Source organism: Gnatocerus cornutus, chromosome 7 (assembly GCF_029298725.1).
Source record: "Gnatocerus cornutus isolate USDA-ARS CGAHR chromosome 7, icGnaCorn1.1, whole genome shotgun sequence".
Lineage (NCBI taxonomy): Eukaryota > Metazoa > Arthropoda > Insecta > Coleoptera > Tenebrionidae > Gnatocerus > Gnatocerus cornutus.
This window is the reverse complement of record NC_142239.1, coordinates 16,798,269-16,817,267: the sequence shown is the minus strand read 5'-3', so window position 1 is coordinate 16,817,267 and position 18,999 is coordinate 16,798,269. Positions and strand designations below refer to the sequence as shown.

General features: G+C 34.3%; 1 protein-coding gene across 1 annotated transcript; it reads right to left on the bottom strand.

Moving 5' to 3' along the window:
* Nucleotides 1-30: 30 nt before the first annotated feature.
* On the bottom strand, nucleotides 31-2,292 carry WDR79 (Telomerase Cajal body protein 1 homolog). Its single transcript, XM_088041068.1, has 5 exons — nucleotides 1,759-2,292; nucleotides 1,032-1,309; nucleotides 816-988; nucleotides 562-726; nucleotides 31-346 (listed from the first exon to the last, which is right to left on the bottom strand). Exons 1-5 carry the CDS (start codon nucleotides 2,130-2,132, stop codon nucleotides 113-115), a joined length of 1,224 nt encoding a protein of 407 aa, XP_087897194.1. The 5' UTR covers nucleotides 2,133-2,292; the 3' UTR covers nucleotides 31-112.
* Between the last annotated feature and the right edge of the window lie 16,707 nt (nucleotides 2,293-18,999).

The window sequence follows — 18,999 nt, the reverse complement described above, 5'->3', positions numbered from 1 at the left end:
TAATTCGTACTACCCGAGAAAAGGTACAAATGGTGTGAAAATACTTTATTCAATACACAACATTACAAACTAAATTGTGATGTGGAATCCCACTAACATGCACAAACACGAATCACTTATTTGAAGCCGCAGCCGCAGCTTTTGCGGCTTTCATGATGCTCGCTAATAAGTGTGGGTCTTCTTGTTGTTGGCCGACCCACCAAAGACACATCGCGTTTTCGTAAACCATCGCGGTCCTCGTGTGGTGCAGTGGGTCTAAAGTATGATGTTGTCCGGTGGCTGTCGCAAGTATCGGTCGATAAGGATGTAAACTTACTCCATTACAACTATCACTGTGAAGAGGCATCTGGAAATATCCACGAAAAATCAGAGAGAATTCTCGAAAGAGCTCTACAGTTACCACGAGTTTGTTCCTGACTTCTGAATTAATTTTATAAAAGTTTTAAGAAAGTGAAACGAAATTAAAAAATCAAAACTAATAGAGTTCCGGGGAATCTGTAATTATTGATGAAACATAAAATGATGTGGGAGATAAGAGATGTGGATTTGATTGGTACCCACCTGCATGTGTACAGTTGGATAGGTAATATCGTGGACATTCCAAACTTGCACCTTACCATCCGTGCCCCCCGAGACTAGCCAGTTACCGCACGTCGATAGATCAATACTGATCTTTTGGTTGGTATTAGCTTCCCTGGTCAAACAGAACATGGGCCGACCTGGTACCTTGAAAATCGCCATGGTTACAAAAGAAATTTATTCGTGAGGAAATCGTTTTCCTTTTTGTAATTAGAATGTTGGTTTAACAGTCTTACTCGTAGATCCCAGCAGATAATTTCCTTGTCCTTCCTTGCGCCGCTGTACAGCCGAGACCCATCCAAAGAGAACGCCATCGACGTGATCCCTCCTTTGTGACCAGTCAGCTTGCATAAGTGGCGAAACGTCCCATCGGCTTGAGCTACCAATTCTATCGTATTTTTCCATGTACCTACAAAAAAATTAACTCTTGTCCACTGGTTATTGTCTTTTACCTATAGCAACAACTCCGGGTTGCGCTTGACTAGCCACTAGACACGAAGCTGGATGCGTTGTTGGGTATTCAACGCACTCCCGTCCCGGTCGACCCGTACTAAAAATTTTAACATTCTTCTTGTAACCACAAAATACATTCTGACCATCAGCTGAAAAAGTTACGCTTATTGCAGCTTCCAGTTCATCCAAATTGTTGAACCCTCTGTACGAACACCGCAGGTTTCCACTGAAAGCGTCCCACAAGTGGATCGGGCCTTCGTGACCGCTCGACAACCAACTGCAAACGACCAAAAGTAACAACATGGAAGGAGCCAAAAGGGAGTTTACTTATGACAAATTCTTCGATTTTTATTACTAAAGTGACCACTACATCCACAGGGGATGAGGAACTCGGGTGAAAGTTCTGGAAGAAGATGTTAACGGCTCAATTTTGGTTGTTAAACGTTATCGTCACACTGACCCAAGGCAAAAATATGACACAAAAACAGCAAATTAGCAGTGCTGCCAACACATTTACAAATTTCAGAGCCACCGCTCCACCAGTTTTAGTGTCTTATTTTTGAACTACGATAACTGAACAAAACGTAGGTGTTCCTATCAAAATGAAGTTATGATAAAGAAGGCTATAACGTTGTTCCAAGGCCGCCCGAACTTATCGATCGCCTCATTAAAATTCGATTAAATATTCAATAATACTGCGACGGTGATCAAACTCTTCCAACTCACCAACAAGTGGCTGGATTTCCACTGTTCATTCCAGGATACCAGGAATAATCGTAAATTAGCCCACTTTCAGGCACGCTAACGGCAGGAGTAAGAGCTACAATGGGCCTGCTTTTCACTATACTTTCTCCGTTGTACAAATCCGTTGGTAATTCCATAACGTGCATGCCAGCCCCCCGGACAACTGTCAGAAGACACGTTCCATCAGGAGACCATTTGCAACCCTTTAGATAATGTTGGTCCCCGTAGTTGGACCATTGACATCGAGCCAACTCCAAGGCAGAGTTCTCGAAATTGTAATTCGTATACGATACAAAGGACTGGCCCAAGACGACTTCGTTAGGGTCATACTGGGGTTCTGTAACTTCTTCACTCATTTTGTTTAAAAACACCTAAAAACTAAACACATTCACGTTTTTTCAACGGAAACGAACTGATTTGACCGAAATTGAACTGAACACCTTCGGAATGTTTCTGGAAAAATATTGACGTTTGAGCGTTTGACAGCATGGATCGAATGGCCTCGATACCAACCGTGAACACGAAACTCACTAGAAAGACAAAACAAGCCGTGGCTGCTATCAATAAAAATGATATCGAGACATTATGTACGAAAGAAACAAATTTCGATCTATTGAGTCGTATATAGAGTTTATCAATAAAGTTCAAACGTTGCTTAATTAATTTTACTGGGGACTTTCAATGAAAAGCCCAAGGTTGGCGACGTTTAGTGACTTTTTGTTCAAAAATTATCACGGACAAAATTGCAATTCAATTAAACCAAATTTTTCATTATTACAAGAATTTAAAAACCAAGCACTAATTTTGTATTCAAAACCTATTTTTAATAACAATTTTTTGTAACCTTATAAGTTGACAGGGTGGACAACCAACAATACACTCGCCAAATTAAATTTTTGAATCAAGTAGCTGTGCTCCACAAGTCAAAACTAGAAAATTTCGCCAGGTAAGCAAATAATTAAGTTTTTGGTTCTTTAATTCTTTATTTTAGCTATCAGAATGAGTTTATATGGTGTAAATTCTTACAACCTGCGCTCCAAAAAAGTCCAGGATTGTCCGAAAATTAACAAAAATGATTCTGGAACAACTAAAATTTTGCTCGGAAAGCGTCGCCAAATTTCTGTCGGCAGCAGTAATAGCGAGGATTCAAAAAGTTTTGATGAATTATTAAAGATGTTAACCGCACCAACAAAAAGACGGAATTTCGATAAGAATGGAACAAAGGTCATAAATTTGAGCACGCCATCAAATTCGACTGAGAAGAGTTCTTTCAACTCCATAAAGTGTCAAGGGAGAATATCAAAAAAGAAAAATCTTGTTGGGGGAAAATTTTCGCCCAGAAACTCAATAAAGAAGGAAGCAACTGGAGACTCCTTCAGTCAGCTTTTAGATTATTTGTTAACACCACCTAAAGAGCCAAAAAGTCCTCACGTACAAACCAAAGAATCTAGTTTTGGAGCAATGGTAAATTCCTGGTTAACTCCTACAGAAGAACGACCTCAGGCGAACCCAGCAGACTTTACTTTTGAGCAATTCATAAATCAGATTTTATCTCCGGAGTCGTCCCAAAGTAGAAACTCACAGTTAGATAAGCAAAACATCAAGCCACCAAAAAATAATAAATCTAAGAACGCAAAAAAAGACGTCGATTTCAAGGATATTTTAATCCAGCGGTTTAATTTTGAAGAGAAGTTAAGTCAGAAGTCTACAGCTTGGGGCTCCAACAGCTTAAAAAATGAAAGTTTTTCTTCAAATGCAATACCTGTTAACACTTCCATATCAAAAGAACCGGTAGAAAACCAGGTCAGATATCCGACTCCTGATGTTTCAAGAGAACGCGACTGTTGGAATCTCCCAGAAAGTCCCATTATTGGACGTAGAGTCTTAAGAAAACGAGTACTAAGAAGCAGCGCGAAAGACGTACTAAATGTAAACAAAGAAGTGAGTACCCAAACATCTTTCGATCACGGCGTAGTAACACTGCCTATTCTGAACGATCTCGAGTGGAATGTCCGCCAAACTCAAGAATTAGCAACAAGTTCTAATTCGCCACGCAATGTTGTCCCGTTCAACTGTTCCACATACCACTGTTTAGAAAATCTGTCCCAGAGTATTCTCATCTTGCCAGATGGTCGTAGAGTTCTCAACATCACAGAAGTTGGTACTGCCCGATGGTTAGAAAACGCGGTTTCTTGTCTGCATCTTTTTACCACCTCTAAGAAGAAAAGAGTTCCCGTGTTAGAAACCCACAATTGTTTGAGTCTCTACGTCAATTACTGCTCGAAAGTTGAGTTGGAGTACAATCACCAGGGAAACACGAAGATCTGTAAGATCAAGAGCACGGAAGCTCCCAGTGCTGAGCTCATTGAAGTTGAAAAGCCTCCTCAAATCAAAGACCGAAACAAACTGGGCAGGAGAATTGATAAAGTTTGTGCTAACAAAGACTTGATACGTAGTGACTACGAGGTACTAACCGTAGATTCTTCGAAAATTTGCTTGAAAATCCACAACATCTTCGAGAAAGTGTACGACATATTTGAAAATAATTGCGTTCCGGTCGTGACGATGAAAGGAGCAAGGAAAGAGGAGTTTTACAGCGTTCAGTCAGTGAGTTCAGTCTGTTAAACCCTTGATTAATAATTTGTTTCAGACCAAGTAAGGAACACGTTAAGAAAGTTGGTACTATTTACGTTCTCTACCGACTTCTGTATGCTCTGGCTAAGATTTACACGCTGATTCAGAGCAATACAAAATTGACCAAAAGGTACAATTACGAGTGTTTGCTTTTAATGAAAATAATTTTCAGGGAGATATTTTACCAAATAAAACATGTCGTGAAAACTCAACGCCAAATAGACGATACTATTAACACAGCGTCTCATTTGTTGGGACTTGGACCGTGGCACTTGAATATTATCTCTCATTCTGGGTTAGTTTATGGGAAGTTGACGCTAACATGGGCTTCTGGTGAAACGTTATCTTGCAACTTACCAGGTGGGTATAATGATGAGTTTAGATTCTTTTTAAGTGTTTTTTACAGCTGTTTTGATACCTTTTGATTTGGAGAATTTAGTGGAGGTGCGTTCGACTGCGTCTTTCATCCTAGTTGTTGAAAAGGAGTCGGTTTATTACAAGTTGTTGCAAGAGGATCTCCCCAATAAACTAGCTCGACCTTTTATTCTAATAACTGTACGTACTTTCAATTACAGGCAATTTCAACATTTTTGTTTTCAGGGAAAAGGCCTTCCTGATCTCAGCACCCGCTTGTTTCTAAACAGAATATCAAGAATGTTGTCGTTACCAGTTTTTATAATGGTTGACTCTGATGTGTATGGAATTCGAATTATGTTAACTTACCGATTCGGAGCTATGGTAAGTTATTTTAACAATTTTCAAGGATTTTGACTTTCTTTGCTTAGACAAACTTTCACTTGAACGATCAATTGGCAGTACCAAACGCACGCTGGCTCGGTGTTTATCCTTCAGAAATTTCAAAGTATGGGATGGAGTGCCAGACTTTGACCAAAACCGATAAACGTATGATTGAAAGTCTTCTGAAGAACATTAGAGATCATCCAAGAATTGCAAAAGAACTGGAGGTAATGTTGAGTTGCAATAAAAAGGCTTCGATTGAGGGCATTATGAAGAGTAAAACATTCTTGAGCGACAATTATTTGCCGATGAAATTTTTCAATCAAGATTTCGTTTAAAGGATTAAATTACTTTCTATTGTATAAAATTTGATTTAGTTATTACTTATTACTGATGTTATGACAAATCTATTTTTTTATTAATTAGGTTGATGATTGGTTTACTAGTTTAGTAAATATTTAATAGTTTCATAAAGTAGATTACATGTTACATCAATATAAAGTTCACATAAAAGTGCGAGATGTTCATAATATTAAAAACTTTCCTATAACTTTTAAGGACAGTCAACAATTAATTAATTATTTTCTCTGTAGGCGTTCAATCAACGTTATCGCGGAGAATAAGTTCATGCAAAGCTAAAATGTAGTTAGATTGACACAACTACCCAATTTTTTCCACGAGTACTTACATCAACAGCAAACTGGTAGTTTAACGATATAGTTTTGCTATAACTAATCCGAAATGGCTTTAAAGCATTTATCAAAAACATGAGATACAATTTCTTATTCGATTCATTCCAGTCGTACCATTTTACAGCAGACAATGTGACGTAAAAACCGCCAGTCTAAAAATAGTGACGAATTGGTTTATTTTGTCTTTGATGTCTTACCAAATCCTCGATGGACTGTCCACACTGTGCCATTGCCACCACCATGGACAAACAAGCAATGACCAGACATATCGTTCGTGGTAAATGTTGAATATTTCTATCATCAAACGGCTGAAATATTCAACTTCAGTAATTGAATCTTAGTGCTTACTGTTAATACCGAGAAATAGTAGAGACAGACACTGATAGCCGACAAAGTCCCACAGATTTTGTAAGGAAACATTAACGTTTGTGACTGTCGCTCTATTTTCCGTCCCAGCCTGAAACAAAAAGTGAAACGAATTCGATTCAACTTCGTTCTTACATCGAGTTATTGATGTGATGTTTCAAACACGTTTTCAACCGATTTGTGATAATTTCATTGTGGTTTTCGAGGTCTTCACATCCATCATTGATCTTCAGGACTTGATTTATGATGATGTAAAAGACAATCCTCATCTGCATAAATCCATAAATCACCTGATGACTAGGAATCACCATCGTGGCGTAAATTAAAGGAAAAAGAACAAACTTGTAAAACAAAATGAGGTAATTTTTCACTGTAGGAACATAAATTGAAACCAAATGGAAGTGGAATAAAAACTCCGCATCGTCTTCCAACTGGATAATAAACAAAATTGAAACAACCACAGCGATTGTTATGTTAACGACCATGTAAATAAACGCGTAGAAGGTTTCTTCAGATCGTTTTGCATCGAATTCTTCGGTGACGTTCCACGATTCTATGGTATCTGAGATGTCTTTTACAATGTTTAAAACGAACGGAAGAGCCAACAGAGAGAGCATAGTCTAAAAGTACCGCTTATTCAAGAAATTGACTTAAATTCGTACTTACATATATTGAGATGAAATAGAACGGCGCGAGTCGAACAAAGTACTCCAGTTCAAACACACTCAAAAATAGGTAAGTTTGGAATAGGAGAAATCCACCTAAAAGCAGTTTTAGGAGTAATAGGTAGTACTGTACCACTTTGTATTGGAAAATTGTCTCTGCAGAAAAGCGGCAAAATTTTTTGCATTGTGTCTCAGACAAGCAGCAGTAGTTTTTAAAGAGCATCACAATGTCTAACTTACGCTGCAAGTTTCTCATTTTGAGCTAACATTCTGGCGATATGAAATTAATTAGTTATTATCTGTTTAATTATGCGTAAATCGCTTGGAGCTGAGGAAGTTATTTTGGGTAATGGCTTGTAGGATCACAGGAAAAAAAATGATTGTCTTTACTTTTGTCGTCGTTTAGGTTAATTTCATTCGGGAGCCAAATCGAGCGCTTTTGAGCTGCGGTCATCATTAAGGAACTGATTGTTTATAGATAGCAACAGCGGTTGTCATAAACAAACAAAAATTCCATTCCGTTTTCCTTTCGATTTCTTTTTCTGTAATTTTATTTATGTTTCTATTTTCTTGTTCTCTACATAAGCTAGTTTATCATAATCATTTGTGATTATTGCTCATTATTCTTTTTCCGTTCTTATTGTTTTGATTTGTACCTACGTTTTCTTTTTGTGATATTTTTATTTCTTATTATTTTATCCATTTTGATAAATCTTATTTCCTTTTTACAGTCTAATAAAGTTGTATTTTGTTCGTTGGCTCATTTAGAATAAGAACAGATATTTTTTTGACAAAAAGCAAGACGTGCTTAAAATTATTAATACATCGAAAAAAATACGAAAAAGTTTGTCCAAGATTAAAAAGAGTTCTTGAAGAAAATCTTCATAATCTTATTTTTAAATTATTTTTGTTAACATTCGGTTAGCTAAATTATATCGCGCACGGCACTGTTTTGCAAAACTCGACTTTTAACTTTGACACTCGCGGAAATTTCGAATTTACGAAGAACTATAAAAAATAAAAATTATATTCATTTACCAAAACATACTTTTCTTTTACCTGCATGTTAACACACTAACACAGTATCACTACCACTGCACCTTGTCAAAAAACGCATACACTTACACTTCGCGAGCGAAAAAAAAAATGCAAACGCAACCCTGAAAGAGAAAATATCCCATTGCGAGGTTCATCGTTGCTCAAATTCCATCACCAGAAAAAAAAAATTCTACCTTTTTAGATCCAACTTCGCCGTCGTTTTCGTACACGGACATCTTTATTAGAAATTTGTACCACATTTTCAAACTGTCAGTTAACTTGCCCTTTAATCCTGATTCCTAAGCCGGATAGTCGCGCTCCTACCACAGCATTTCCTTCTAGGAACAAGCACTACTCACACGACTTCGGCACTGTTTTGCGAAACTCGACTTTGGATTTAACACTCGCGGAAGAAGCGATTTTGACGGTATTTGCAAGTTGATGACGCGACGCAACCGCGGGACAAAATTTACGAAGATGTAGGTACAAAAGTAAAATAGTACACGCTTACTTTTAAACCATTGCAGCAGTAGAAGTCCTTCATTTTAATCCTGGTAATCAGTAAATTACACTAAAATAATTTTTTAGTCTCCGTAGCACGTCTTTCTAACTCAAAACTCGGAGTATAACTAAATATATAAATGATGGCTTTATGGGCGTTATTAAATAATAACGGTTATTTAACTCTTTAAAAAAAAGATTCCCAATTTATTTGTTGCTCAGTTTTTTTTGCTAATTAGAAACAATGCAGCCCAATCAATTACGTATTCTGCGTTAAAAACCATTGCCCGGATTTTAAAGGAAATTACATTTAAACTTGATATACACAATTTGAAGGCTGCTCTTAGAATTATGGAAATTTTTTATTTAGATGGAAACATTTTTCACAAAATTAGACGCCCAATATTAATCTTGCAATTTAAATTTTATTTGAAAGCACATATGGAACTTAACTTTATAATCGCGAGAGTGGATAAGATTCATTTGACTGACGTGTGTTATTAGAAATTCTGTTTATTTTTTGCTTGGATTCACTGTGGTGGAATTCACTTAGGTCTTACGTATTCATTTCATTCTTCAATAATGTAATTAGTAATTAGTTGAAGGGCAGACAAGTTGTGCGGTACCACATCACCGAAAAACAATAGTTTTTCTAAAATTTGTGTTTTTTGATCTAAAGTTTTGTAATTAAGTGGAGTTATTAAATGACTCAAAAAGCGTAACTTCTCCAAATTTCGTAGGTCTAGCTCTAAAGTTACCAAAGTTACGAATTTTAATAAAGAATCTCTCTTGTTAAGAAAAAACAAAAATTTCTAAAATTTGCGTCTTTTTATCTACAATCTTGGAATATGCCAGAGTTAAATATACGATTGAAAAGCAGTAATTTCCCTAAATTTTATAGCTGTTACACAAACATTTGTAAAATTACAATTAGAGAAGGATTTCTCATATTTCTGCTACGTCTTAAAAATAAAAATTTCTAAAATTTGTGTCTTTTGATTGAAAATTTAGGATTTTGGTAAAGTTTTTCACGACTTAAAAATATTAATTTCTCTAAATTTCATTTTCAGCATTTTTGCAGCTTTTGCTTGACGTTAAAAATAATAATTTCTAAAATTTGAGTTTTTTGATCTACAATTTTGGAATTTGACAGAGTTAATATACGATTGCAAACTAGTAATTTCCGCAAATTTCATAGCCGTTGCTCTAAAATTACCAAAATTACGAATTTTAAGGGAGGATACCTATCGAAATTATCGCTTCGCTATAAAAACAAGAATGTCTAAAATTTGTCTTAAATGAATTAAGACTAGAACACAAAAAAAAGTCTAAACCAAGCACAGTTTGTATGTTAAACTACTTCAATACTTGCCAATTTAGAAGGATTGGTCTAAATCAAATTATTGCAGTTAAGCACTAAATGCCAAATGATTAGGTAACATTTTAGGTTTATTTGAATTTAAATTTTGCGCGATCATGACGTAGTGTATTACATATTTTTGTTATTCTCATTGCTGTTCATTTGTCAAGGCAACCTTACTAAATGTCAGTTCTACCAACCTATCAATAAAAAACTTGTGAAGCCATTTATTAATCAAAATGAACATGTATCTTATACACTTTTACAGGTATCTAACTTATCCCTTGTACATTGGTAAATTTTCTGCAGGAAAAACGACGTGTAGATGAAATATCCGGTGCATGAACTACCTAAGTGAAGAACTGCTTGGAAATTCTAAACTTTTTTGATACAAAGATCTAAACTCTTGTCTAAAATTAGAGAAAATCTTTGCTTTATTCTTCTCTTGCACTCTGTAAACGCAATGCAACAGTGACGGCTGAAAAAAAATTCATACCCAGCTGAAATAAAAACTAAATGAGTTTTTCCTTCTACGACAACTTCTTACGTCAACAGCAAATTGATAGTTTAGCGAAATAGTTTCGCTGTAACTAATTCTGAATGGTTTTAAAGCGTTTGTTAAAAACATAAGGTACGTTTTTTTATTGGAATCATTCCAGTCGTACCATTTTACAGCTAACAACATGTCGTAGAAACCACCTGTCTGTTAATCTAACAGTTTTACGTAATTTTTTAAAAAGTATTTACCAAATCTTCGATGGATTGCCCGCACTGTGCAACTCCAATCACCATGGACAAACTCGCAATTACCAGAGCTGCAAAACGTGGTACATGCTGGCTATTTGTTTCAGTAACCGGCTGAAAACACTCGTTATCAAATGAAAAGTTCGCTTCTGATCAGTACCGAAAAGAAGTAAAGCCCGCTACCGATAACCGACAGAGTTCCACACACTTTGTACGGAAACATTATCAGTTGGGATCGTCGTTCAACTTTACGTCCTAGCCTAAAAGAATCGAAATGGGCAAAAGTAACAGAAAATTTGTCTTACATCGAGTTATTGATGTGGTGTTTTAGACACGTCACCGACCGAATTCTGATGGTTTCATCAAAGTCTTCTTCACAGTCTTCGTTTATTTTCGCCGTTTGGTTTATGATGATGTAAAATAAAATCCTCATCTGCATAAATCCGTAGATGATCTGATGGCTCGGGACCACGATGGTAATGTAAGTTAGAGGCAAAACAGAAAACTTGTAAAATATTGTGAGGCTGTGTTTCCACATAGAAAAATATGTGGCTAATAAGTGAATATGAAACAAAAACTCTTCGTCGTCTTCAAGCGGGATGATAAATAAAGTTGATACAATTACCGTAATTATTATATTGACCACCATGTATATAAACGAGAAGAAGGTTTCTTGAAACTTGTTCGCGTCGTATTCCTCCTCCACACCCAACATTTCTAACGTTTCTGTTATTAGTTTTATAATATTTAACAGATACGGTAGAGCCAAAAGACAGAGCATGGTCTACAATTATGAAACTCAGGATTTTTTATTATTTTTAGCCAATCTTACGTAAACTGTTAGGAAATACAAGGGAGCAAAGCGAGCAAAATATTCCAGATCAAACTTAGTCAAAAATAAGTAAGTTTGAACCAAAAGAAATCCACCTACAGTTATTCTCAAACTTAACAGGTAGTACTGTACCAGTGGAAATTTGAAAATTGTTTCGGCGGAAAACCGACAAAACTCTTTACATTGCGTCTCCGATATAAAGCGATCTAAAATATACTGCGTTGTTCAAAGTTTTTGCTTAATTTACTTACTTAGCCAGATCATTTTCAATTATATTGCTTGGTTGAGTTCTAGAAACAAAATAACACATTTTTATTTCTGAGCAACTTTCTATGCATAAATCGCTTGGAATATAAAGATGGATCAATTGTGTTAAATACAATTTGTAAATAAATTGTATATAAATCTAATAAAAGCTTGCTCTTAATTTAGGTTAATATTATTTTCTTTATTGAGGTAATTTACTTGTTGACGTTTTTATTTTTATTGTTCACTATTATTTGTTGTTAATAAATGTAAGACCATATCTACAAATAAATAGACTCGGGGCATTATTATTATAAAAAAAAGTCGAAATGAAAATCAACTTTTCAAAACTTCGATCGGCCATTTCTCAGTTATTTGTTGTCGAATTTGAATTTAAATCCCAGATTTGGAATCTGCAGAAAATTCTGCGTACACTGATGTATAATAACTCAAGTTTACTCTAAAAATAAGCGAGATATAGATATGAGAAATTTGGTATAGTTTTAATCATGAATTTTCGGGAAAATTTGCAAATTTCGACTATTGGAAAATATAAAAACGATTTCTTATGTAAAAAATTGCGAGAAAAACGATGCCGCAAACCGTATTCCAATATCTAGAATAGTTTTCGAGATATCGAGCATGAATTGTTTCGAACCTTCGAAAATTTGACCCTCTGGCGACAACCCAAAATTTCAAACGGCCATAATTCGGTTATTTATTGACAAATTTTAAAAAATTATCATATTTTTGGATTCAGCGTGAAATTCTGCGTAAAATGAGACCCAAATTTGTTGAGTTTGCTTAATAAATAAACGAGGTATTGGCCAAAAACTGTTTTGAAAACATAATTTTAGGGTGATTTTTATTCAATGTTTCAAAATGAAAATGACGTTTAATAGCATTGAATTATACATCAGTCGAAAGAGGAGCTCAAAATATATCTACTGGCCAAATTTGAGATCTATAGGACAAATAGTTTGAGAGTTATGGCCAAAAATTAAAAAAACGAAAAATTTTCATCCTTTGAGTCGCAATTTTTTTTCGCGAAAAATCGACTTTCGAATTTTGAGCTTTTGAGAACATTTTCTAACGTAAAATGAGCCGAGAAAAACGATGGCGTAAACCGCATCTCAATATCTCAATTAGTTTCCGAGATATTCAACTTTGAAAATTTGGAAAAATGAGAAAAAATGAAAATCAACTATCCGAAACTTTGATCGGCCATAACTCAGTTATTTGTTGTCGGATCTGAATTTAAATCTCAGATTTAGAATCAGCGTAAAATTCTGCGTTCACTGATGTATAATAACTCAAGTTTACTCTGAAAAATAAGCGAGATATCGATATGAGAAATTTGGTATAGTTTTAATCATGAATTTTCGCGAAAATTTGCAAATTTCCACTATTGGAAAATCTAAAAACAATTTCTTATGTAAAAAATCGCGAGAAAAACGATGCCGCAAACCGCATTCCAATATCTGGAATAGTTTTCGAGATATCGAGCATGAATTGTTTCGAACCTTCGAAAATTTGACCCTCTGGCGACAACCCAAAATTTCAAACGGCCATAACTCGGTTATTTATTGACAAATTTTAAAAAATTATCATATTTTTGGATTCAGCGTGAAATTCTGCGTAAAATGAGACCCAAATTTGTTGAGTTTGCTTAATAAATAAACGAGGTATTGGCCAAAAACTGTTTTGAAAACATAATTTTAGGGTGATTTTAATTCAATGTTTTCAAAATGAAAATGACGTTTAATAGCATTGAATTATACATCAGTCGAAAGAGGAGCTCAAAATCTATCTACTGGCCAAATTTGAGATCTATAGGACAAATAGTTTGCGAGTTATGGCCAAAAATTAAAAAAACGAAAAATTTTCATCCTTTGAGTCGCAATTTTTTTTCGCGAAAAATCGACTTTCGAATTTTGGGCTTTTGAGAACATTTTCCAACGTAAAATGAGCCGAGAAATACGATGGCGCAAACCGCATCTCAATATCTCTAATAGTTTCTGAGATATTTAACTTTGAAAATTTGGAAAAATGAGAAAAAATGAAAATCAACTATCCGAAAATTTGATCGGCCATAACTCAGTTATTTGTTGTCGGATCTGAATTTAAATCTCAGATTTAGAATCAGCGTAAAATTCTGCGTTCACTGATGTATAATAACTCAAGTTTACTCTGAAAAATAAGCGAGATATCGATATGAGAAATTTGGTATAGTTTTAATCATGAATTTTCGCGAAAATTTGCAAATTTCCACTATTCGAAAATCTAAAAACGATTTCTTATGTAAAAAATCGCGAGAAAAACGATGCCGCAAACCGCATTCCAATATCTGGAATAGTTTCCGAGATATCGAGCATGAATTGTTTCGAACCTTCGAAAATTTGACCCTCTGGCGACCACCCAAAATTTCAAACGGCCATAACTCGGTTATTTATTGACAAATTTTAAAAAATTATCATATTTTTGGATTCAGCGTGAAATTCTGCGTAAAATGAGACCCAAATTTGTTGAGTTTGCTTAATAAATAAACGAGGTATTGGCCAAAAACTGTTTTGAAAACATAATTTTAGGGTGATTTTTATTCAATGTTTCAAAATGAAAATGACGTTTAATAGCATTGAATTATACATCAGTCGAAAGAGGAGCTCAAAATATATCTACTGGCCAAATTTGAGATCTATAGGACAAATAGTTTGAGAGTTATGGCCAAAAATTAAAAAAACGAAAAATTTTCATCCTTTGAGTCGCAATTTTTTTTCGCGAAAAATCGACTTTCGAATTTTGAGCTTTTGAGAACATTTTCTAACGTAAAATGAGCCGAGAAAAACGATGGCGTAAACCGCATCTCAATATCTCAATTAGTTTCCGAGATATTCAACTTTGAAAATTTTGAAAAATGAGAAAAAATGAAAATCAACTATCCGAAACTTTGATCGGCCATAACTCAGTTATTTGTTGTCGAACTTGAATTCAAATCCCATACTTGGAATCTGCGTAAAATTCTGCGTTCACTGATGTATAATAACTCAAGTTTACACTAAAAATAAGCGAGATATCGATATGAGAAATTTGGTATAGTTTTAATCATGAATTTTCGCGAAAATTTGCAAATTTCGACTACTGGAAAATATAAAAACGATTTCTTATGTAAAAAATTGCGAGAAAAACGATGCCGCAAACCGCATTCCAATATCTGGAATAGTTTTCGAGATATCGAGCATGAATTGTTTCGAACCTTCGAAAATTTGACCCTCTGGCGACAACCCAAAATTTCAAACGGCCATAACTCGGTTATTTATTGACAAATTTTAAAAAATCATCATATTTTTGGATTCAGCGTGAAATTCTGCGTAAAATGAGACCCAAATTTGTTGAGTTTGCTTAATAAATAAACGAGGTATTGGCCAAAAACTGTTTTGAAAACATAATTTTAGGGTGATTTTAATTCAATGTTTTCAAAATGAAAATGACGTTTAATAGCATTGAATTATACATCAGTCGAAAGAGGAGCTCAAAATCTATCTACTGGCCAAATTTGAGATCTATAGGACAAATAGTTTGCGAGTTATGGCCAAAAATTAAAAAAACGAAAAATTTTCATCCTTTGAGTCGCAATTTTTTTTCGCGAAAAATCGACTTTCGAATTTTGGGCTTTTGAGAACATTTTCTAACGTAAAATGAGCCGAGAAAATCGATGGCGCAAACCGCATCTCAATATCTCAATTAGTTTCCGAGATATTTAACTTTAAAAATTGGGAAAAATGAGAAAAAATGAAAATCAACTATCCGAAACTTTGATCGGCCATAACTCAGTTATTTGTTGTCGGATCTGAATTTAAATCTCAGATTTAGAATCAGCGTAAAATTCTGCGTTCACTGATGTATAATAACTCAAGATTACTCTGAAAAATAAGCGAGATATCGATATGAGAAATTTGGTATAGTTTTAATCATGAATTTTCGCGAAAATTTGCAAATTTTGACTATTGTAAAATCTAAAAACGATTTCTTATGTAAAAAATCGCGAGAAAAACGATGCCGCAAACCGCATTCCAATATCTGGAATAGTTTCCGAGATATCGAGCATGAATTGTTTCGAACCTTCGAAAATTTGACCCTCTGGCGACAACCCAAAATTTCAAACGGCCATAACTCGGTTATTTATTGACAAATTTTAAAAAATTATCATATTTTTGGATTCAGCGTGAAATTCTGCGTAAAATGAGACCCAAATTTGTTGAGTTTGCTTAAAAAATAAACGAGGTATTGGCCAAAAACTGTTTTGAAAACATAATTTTAGGGTGATTTTAATTCAATGTTTTCAAAATGAAAATGACGTTTAATAGCATTGAATTATACATCAGTCGAAAGAGGAGCTCAAAGTATATCTACTGGCCAAATTTGAGATCTATAGGACAAATAGTTTGAGAGTTATGGCCAAAAATTAAAAAAACGAAAAATTTTCATCCTTTGAGTCGCAATTTTTTTTCGCGAAAAATCGACTTTCGAATTTTGGGCTTTTGAGAACATTTTCCAACGTAAAATGAGCCGAGAAAAACGATGGCGCAAACCGCATCTCAATATCTCTAATAGTTTCTGAGATATTTAACTTTGAAAATTTGGAAAAATGAGAAAAAATGAAAATCAACTATCCGAAACTTTGATCGGCCATAACTCAGTTATTTGTTGTCGGATCTGAATTTAAATCCCAGATTTGGAATCTGCGTAAAATCCTGCGTTAACTGATGTATAATAACTCAAGATTACTCTGAAAAATAAGCGAGATATCGATATGAGAAATTTGGTATAGTTTTAATCATGAATTTTCGCGAAAATTTGCAAATTTTGACTATTGTAAAATCTAAAAACGATTTCTTATGTAAAAAATCGCGAGAAAAACGATGCCGCAAACCGCATTCCAATATCTGGAATAGTTTCCGAGATATCGAGCATGAATTGTTTCGAACCTTCGAAAATTTGACCCTCTGGCGACAACCCAAATTTTCAAACGGCCATAACTCGGTTATTTATTGACAAATTTTAAAAAATTATCATATTTTTGGATTCAGCGTGAAATTCTGCGTAAAATGAGACCCAAATTTGTTGAGTTTGCTTAATAAATAAACGAGGTATTGGCCAAAAACTGTTTTGAAAACATAATTTTAGCGTGATTTTAATTCAATGTTTTCAAAATGGAAATGTCGTTTAATAGCATTGAATTATACATCAGTCGAAAGAGGAGCTCAAAATCTATCTACTGGCCAAATTTGAGATCTATAGGACAAATAGTTTGCGAGTTATGGCCAAAAATTAAAAAAACGAAAAATTTTCATCCTTTGAGTCGCAATTTTTTTTCGCGAAAAATCGACTTTCGAATTTTGGGCTTTTGAGAACATTTTCCAACGTAAAATGAGCCGAGAAAAACGATGGCGCAAACCGCATCTCAATATCTCTAATAGTTTCTGAGATATTTAACTTTGAAAATTTGGAAAAATGAGAAAAAATGAAAATCAACTATCCGAAACTTTGATCGGCCATAACTCAGTTATTTGTTGTCGGATCTGAATTTAAATCCCAGATTTGGAATCTGCGTAAAATTCTGCGTTTACTGATGTATAATAACTCAAGTTTACTCTGAAAAATAAGCGAGATATCGATATGAGAAATTTGGTATAGTTTTAATCATGAATTTTCGCGAAAATTTGCAAATTTTGACTATTGGAAAAACTAAAAACGATTTCTTATGTAAAAAATCGCGAGAAAAACGATGCCGCAAACCGCATTCCAATATCTGGAATAGTTTCCGAGATATCGAGCATGAATTGTTTCGAACCTTCGAAAATTTGACCCTCTGGCGACAACCCAAAATTTCAAACGGCCATAACTCGGTTATTTATTGACAAATTTTAAAAAATTATCATATTTTTGGATTCAGCGTGAAATTCTGCGTAAAATGAGTCCCAAATTTGTTGACTTTGCTTAATAAATAAACGAGGTATTGGCCAAAAACTGTTTTGAAAACATAATTTTAGGGTGATTTTTATTCAATGTTTTCAAAATGAAAATGACGTTTAATAGCATTGAATTATACATCAGTCGAAAGAGGAGCTCAAAATCTATCTACTGGCCAAATTTGAGTTCTATAGGACAAATAGTTTGCGAGTTATGGCCAAAAATTAAAAAAACGAAAAATTTTCATCCTTTGAGTCGCAATTTTTTTTCGCGAAAAATCGACTTTCGAATTTTGGGCTTTTGAGAACATTTTCTAACGTAAAATGAGCCGAGAAAAACGATGGCGCAAACCGCATCTCAATATCTCTAATAGTTTCTGAGATATTTAACTTTGAAAATTTGAAAAAATGAGAAAAAATGAAAATCAACTATCCGAAACTTTGATCGGCCATAACTCAGTTATTTGTTGTCGGATCTGAATTTAAATCCCAGATTTGGAATCTGCGTAAAATTCTGCGTTTACTGATGTATAATAACTCAAGTTTGCTCTGAAAAATAAGCGAGATATCGATATGAGAAATTTGGTATAGTTTTAATCATGAATTTTCGCGAAAATTTGCAAATTTTGACTATTGGAAAATCTAAAAACGATTTCTTATGTAAAAAATCGCGAGAAAAACGATGCCGCAAACCGCATTCCAATATCTGGAATAGTTTCCGAGATATCGAGCATGAATTGTTTCGAACCTTCGAAAATTTGACCCTCTGGCGACAACCCAAAATTTCAAACGGCCATAACTCGGTTATTTATTGACAAATTTTAAAAATTATCATATTTTTGGATTCAGCGTGAAATTCTGCGTAAAATGAGACCCAAATTTGTTGAGTTTGCTTAATAAATAAACGAGGTATTGGCCAAAAACTGTTTTGAAAACATAATTTTAGGGTGATTTTAATTCAATGTTTTCAAAATGAAAATGTCGTTTAATAGCATTGAATTATACATCAGTCGAAAGAGGAGCTCAAAATCTATCTACTGGCCAAATTTGAGATCTATAGGACAACTAGTTTGCGAGTTATGGCAAAAAATTAAAAAAACGAAAAATTTTCAATTTTTTTTTGCGAAAAATCGACTTTCAAATTTTGGGTTTTTGAGAACATTTTCTAACGTAAAATGAGCCGAGAAAAACGATGGCGCAAACCGCATCTCAATATCTCTAATAGTTTCCGAGATATTTAACTTTGAAAGTTTGGAAAAATGAGAAAAAATGAAAATCAACTATCCGAAACTTTGATCAGCCATAACTCAGTTATTTGTTGTCGGATGTGAATTTAAATTCCAGATTTGAAATCCTAGATTGGTTGGTTAAATAGTTAACGAGTGGCGGTACAAAAATTAAAAAATCAAAAAAAATTACGTTTAAGTCAGAACTTTTT

Bases quoted from the DNA above. Each gene is read 5' to 3' on its own strand.
- WDR79 (XM_088041068.1), bottom strand. From the start codon at position 2,132: ATGAGTGAAGAAGTTACAGAACCCCAGTATGACCCTAACGAAGTCGTC. The intron at 1,310-1,758 runs GTGAGTTGGAAG...GGTCGTTTGCAG, and splicing joins GGAAATCCAGCCACTTGTTG to TTGGTTGTCGAGCGGTCACG. The intron at 989-1,031 runs GTAAAAGACAAT...ATTTTTTTGTAG, and splicing joins ACCCGGAGTTGTTGCTATAG to GTACATGGAAAAATACGATA.